Genomic DNA, 5,372 nt, shown 5'->3' on the forward strand with positions numbered 1-5,372 from the left:
ACAATGACCAAGCCGTCCATTTCACACTCATGACCATTGCGGGGGATATGGTTATGTCTCACCATTCACTGCAACTCACTAAGACACTTTCAAAAGTGAGCACAATAAGGCAAAGTGTTGAAAATAAAAATAACACATTAACAGAAACTTTACATGAACATTGCATGAAACACCCAAGTGCCTACCCTTGTGCGTTGTTAGTTGGTATGATTGCACTAGGATGAGGGTGAGTGTGAGGGGTGGCTAGTGAGATGGGGAAGTGATAATGTAGATAGGGAGGGATGGGTGGAGGTGCAAGGTAAGTTGGTGTGAGTAAGGATGTGGAGGAGTAGGGTAGGGAAGGCAGAGTTATGGGGATATGATGAGTGGCACAGCAGGTTGAGTGTAGCTTTGCAGTAACATTTCGTGATCTACTGAGATCATTGAAAGGTTTGCGCCACTGCAGCCAAGTACTCCTGACGACGTCACTGCGTTTTCCCTCCTGTGCAATGTGCAACCAGGCTGTGAAGGGAAGAGAACCTCCCTGCGTGCTGTGGCTCCCTCCATAAGCATATGGAGGGAGTCATGGGAGAACCTGGGTGCAGCCGTGCACCTCTGTGCAGTGCACCTCAATGCTGTATAAAACTGACAGCACAACTGTCAAAATGAATGCGGCCATGGTCCCTTTAAGGAAACTGGCTGATGACGCGTCATCAAATGACATCACCAGACCCGCTTCCTCTAATTGGCCGGGAAACGCGCTGGGCGGGCTTAACAAGCCCAATCAAGGGAAATAACAATCTTTGCTGCCAATCAAATGATATTGCACAATTCAGCTACAAGCCTGTTTTGCAGATAATAAACCAATCTAGAATATAAGTCACATCCTGTCTCTTTAGATACTGTGGTGGGAATTTTAACCCCCAAAAATGGGAGGGTTTGGGTCGGGTGAGATGTACAAATGTTCAAAATATGAAACGCGACCCCAACCCACCCACTTCCGGTTTTAACGGAGACAGGCCTGGGGGCGGGCAATCAACCCACTCCCAGGAGGCGGATCCCTCATTTAAATATTATAATGAGGCTGCATGCTTCAGATTAGTCTCCATTTTAAATTTCGCCCTGGCCGGTCGGGTTTCCTGGGTCTTCAGAAACCTGGCACTTAAAGGGAGGCGAGAACTGTTGGATCCAGCAGTTAAGCGCCTTTCAAGTGTCTTTCCATTTATCTGCTGGATCCAGCCTACCTACTTCAGCCCCCCCACCCTCGATCAAATATCCCCAGGTGACACGATCTCCCACCAATTCGACCCTTCCGATCATCCCCACCCTTGACGTCACTGATCTCGCCCTCCCACCTCCGGCCTTTCCACTCCTTATCTCCCTCTGGCCCCCAATGTGTCTCTGTGCCCCCACCCCGCTGTCTCCAGCCCTCCGATGTCTTGAGCCTTCTGATATCTCTGACCCTCCAATGTCTCCAACCCTCCGATGACTCCAATCCTCTGCTGAGTCCCCCCCACCACCGATATCTCTGACCCCCCTCCGATTTTATTTATATGGACTTTCAGAAGGCATTTGATAAAGTCCCTCATAAGAGATTGTTAGCTAAAGGTGAAGCCCATGGAACTGAAGGCAAATTATTGACCTGGTTAGGAAATTGGCTGAACAGCAGGAGTCAGAGAGTAGGGATAATGGGCAGGTACTCTAATTGGCAGGGTGTGACTAGTGGTGTCCCACAGGGATCTGTGTTGGGGTCGCAACTATTCACTGTATTTATTAACGACTTGGATAATGGGATAGAAAGCCTAATATCCAAATTTGCCGGTGACACAAAGATAGGCGGCATTGCAGGCAGTGTAGCTGAAAGCATAAAATTACAAAGAGATATGGATAGATTAAGTGAATGGGCAAAACTGGCAAATGGATTTCAATGTAGGCAAATGTGAGGTCATCCACTTTGGACCTAAAAAGGATAGAACAGGGTACTTTCTAAAATGTGAAAAGCTATAAACAGTGGAGCTCCAAAGAGACTTGGGGGTCCAGGTACAGAGATCATTAAAATGTCATGAACAGATACAGAAAATAATCAAAAAGACTAATGGAATGCTGGCCTTTATCTAGAGGACTAGAATACAAGAGGGAAGAAGTTATGCTGCAGCTATACAAAGCCCTGGTTAGACCACACCTGGAGAACTGTGAGCAGTTCTGGGTACTACACCTTAGGAAGAATATATTGTCCTTGGAGGAAGTGCAGCGTAGGTTTACCAGAATGATACCCGGACTCCAAGGGTTAGATTACGAGGAGGGATTACACAAACTAGGGTTGTATTCCCTGGAATTTAGAAGGTTAAGGGGTGATTTGATTGAAGTTTTCAAGATATTAAGGGGAACAGATAAGGTAGATAGAGACAAACTATTTCCGCTGGTTGAGTAGTCTAGCACTAGGGAGCATAGTCTAAAAATTAGAGCCAGACCTTTCAGGAGTGAAATTAGGAAACGCTTCTACACACAAAGGGCGTGAAATTCAGTTATGCCCCATTTGAGGGCAGTAACCGAATTAGCACCGGAGATTTAGCGCTTGGCTCGGGAGTACCGCCCCGGCCACTAAATTCAGCTTACTGCCCCAGAGAGGAAGTGAAGCACTATCTCAGGCATCCACTTCCTCTCAGGGCGGTGTCGGGGACACAAAGTCTGGTAACGCCGAAGCGTTAACCTGCCTCTCCGCGTAACGCTGACGTGTTTCACTGACCCTCCCCTTCCGTTAAAGGGAAGAGATGCTGCGAGTGCTGCAGGGCCTCCGATAGCCCACACTAGCCCACCAGGACGGCGGGGTGCTGTGGCTGCAGCCCAGCACCGAGATGTGGTGACGGGCTGTGCGATGGCGGCCACGGACCACGCCAAGGGCCGCCACAGAGGGCTGACCTGGAGGTCTGCCAAAAGACGAAAATGGCGGTGTGAGTTTCAGATGCACCTCACCTTTAAATACCGCCCTGCCAGTGAAGTGCGGCCCGGTTCACGACCCGTGAGGCTGGCGCTGACATCGCCCGCAGCAGCCTTGTGGGGCGCAGCCGAATCTCTGCCGCGGGGGCAGTGAGGGGCCATGGCAGGGCATAAGGGGTTGCGTTGCATGGCATTGACGTCATCGCTGGTGGTGCAGCGGCCCGGGGCGCTACTGGCGGGGGGGGGTGGCGCTATCGGTTAGTGTCTCAGCAACATCCCGCTGAAATTCTTGGGGAGCGTTCCTGCCCCCTCCCCCCCCCCCGGGCGATAAGCCTTTGCTCCCCATTAGTGATCCCCGGAGGCGCTAATGGCAGGCGCAAAGGAGCCGAATTTCGCGGCCAAAGGGTGGTAGATGTTTGGAACTCTCTTCCACAAACGGCAATTGATGCTAGATCAACTATAAATTTTAAATCTGAGATTGATAGGTTTTTGTTAACCAAAGATATTAAAAGATATGGGCCAAAGGCAGGTGTATAGAGTTAGTTCGCAGATCAGCCATGATCTCATTGAATGGCGGAACAGGCTCAAGGAGTTAAATGACTTACTCCTGGTCCGATGTTCCTATGTTTTGCAGGGCCTTTTTTAAGTTATATAGTAGCTTATATTTCAGTCAGTGAACCTACTTGGTGTCTGTTAGGGTTCATGAAACACATTTCCTGCTTATTAAGGTGATGTGCTGTGTTTATTTAGGCTGTGCATTGAGTGTGTGTCTTAACTTGCTGCTGTCAGTAAATTCAGCTGCTGCTCATCAACTAATGTGCTACTGCCGGAGTGGAAACTGCAGGAACTTACTGACAAATACCTGATGTGCTTTAATGATTAGTCATAATAATCAACCTCTAAATCCATTCTTTTCACCTGCTCCTGCACAACCAAGTTATTGAGAATATTAATCATAATTCCACATGGTGCTATTGGGAAGCAACCCTGTAAGTGTCCCACGTCACTGTATGATCTTTTAAATATAATACTTATTAGTAATGACACAGGAAAATAAGGTTATTGTCCAGGAACATGTTATGCAGAATTGAATTTAATATTTGCTTTAATCAATAAAAGTTAAAAAAAATGCACATTCGTTTTCATCGACTAAACAATCACTGGAAAAGCACCAAGAATTTTCTAGAAATGATATAAATCCACGTTTTGAAACAATTTGGTATAGATTTAACCAAGAAATCAAATAAGATAGCAGACCGAAAGAACAAACTCTTCTGCATGTTTAGTATTCAGTAAAATGCAAACAGTGTTGACAGATTTATCAGTACAACTACTTAACCTCCACATAACTTGTATGGATGTTAAGACCACGGTAGTCTCTGCATTCTCTGTAATAACATAGCGAGATGAGGGTCACCAAAGTTTGATTATACGCAACCTTCAGGTCCTTGGGATTTCTTCAGGGGTGAGTTTAGCTCTCTCACTATTCTCTCACCTTCTCACTATTCCATTCCTCCTCCAGGCAGACGTAGCACTACCATTATTGTGGATTTATCCCTGAGCTGGTAATCAGAGAATTTCTTTTCATTTTCCAATTGCTCGTTGGCAAAAAGTAGGCGCAGATCCTCTGCGCTGGCTAAAACAGAAAAAAGAGAGAAACTGAGAAAAAAACCAAGCCTAAACAGAACCGCAAACGCATCCTAAATACCATTTACAAGTAAGTCTTCTGATTTTAGGATGAAATACATTTAGATCCAGCTTCACCTCCAGAAAACTGAATTCCAAAGTTAGGGTTAAACCCTATTGATTTCAGTATCAGCATAATGCAGTTCTGCTGTGATACACACAGCCACTCTCCCATTAGGTGTACAGAACACCTGGGGGGCAATTTTCAACTCCCATCACCTGCCGGAGCGGATTGCCCACCCGATTTTCATCAGATTAATTTCAGAAGGCCATTCCTTAGTCATATGGCACTTGTTACCCACGTACCTAATTGCTCTGGCAGTTTCTTCAGCAGTTTCTCCTTGAACTTCAGGATAGTCATCTCATTAAATTCCGTCTCTGATTGTGAAATATCAACAGTAATTTTCTCCCCTTTCAACCCCAACACAATCACTTGATAGATTTTCCCCATTGCACCGTCTCAGGGACTTTGCAAGCTGCTGTCTCTCGAAGTCTCGAAGTTCTCAAAGTCTATGGTAAACAAGCTGGATTCAGTTTCACTTTTAGTTTCAGGCACTTTGATGGAACTGCAGCATTGAGCAATCTCTATGGTACACTGTAAACAACTTCCTTAAAATGCTCCACCAAAATGTTATTAATAAATTATGAAGTACTTTACCACGTCAGAACTATTCCACGTCACAATTATGCATTTTATAGGTTCAAGTCCCATTCCAGAGTCTTGAGCACAAAAATCTATGCTTACACTCCAGTGCAGTACTGCACTGTCA

At 46.1% G+C, this 5,372-nt stretch overlaps 1 protein-coding gene across 1 annotated transcript; it reads right to left on the reverse strand.

The window, feature by feature from the left end:
• Nucleotides 1-3,993: 3,993 nt before the first annotated feature.
• Nucleotides 3,994-5,145, reverse strand: LOC147115902 (uncharacterized). The gene is made up of 2 exons (XM_085989463.1): nucleotides 4,909-5,145; nucleotides 3,994-4,552 (listed from the first exon to the last, which is right to left on the reverse strand). The coding sequence occupies exons 1-2, from the start codon at nucleotides 5,051-5,053 to the stop codon at nucleotides 4,419-4,421; spliced, it is 279 nt and encodes a 92-aa protein (XP_085845589.1). The 5' UTR covers nucleotides 5,054-5,145; the 3' UTR covers nucleotides 3,994-4,418.
• Nucleotides 5,146-5,372: the final 227 nt, after the last annotated feature.

Source organism: Somniosus microcephalus, chromosome 6 (genome assembly GCF_052327205.1).
Source record: "Somniosus microcephalus isolate GS21.2 chromosome 6, FLI_Smic_1.0, whole genome shotgun sequence".
Taxonomy (NCBI): Eukaryota; Metazoa; Chordata; class Chondrichthyes; order Squaliformes; family Somniosidae; genus Somniosus; species Somniosus microcephalus.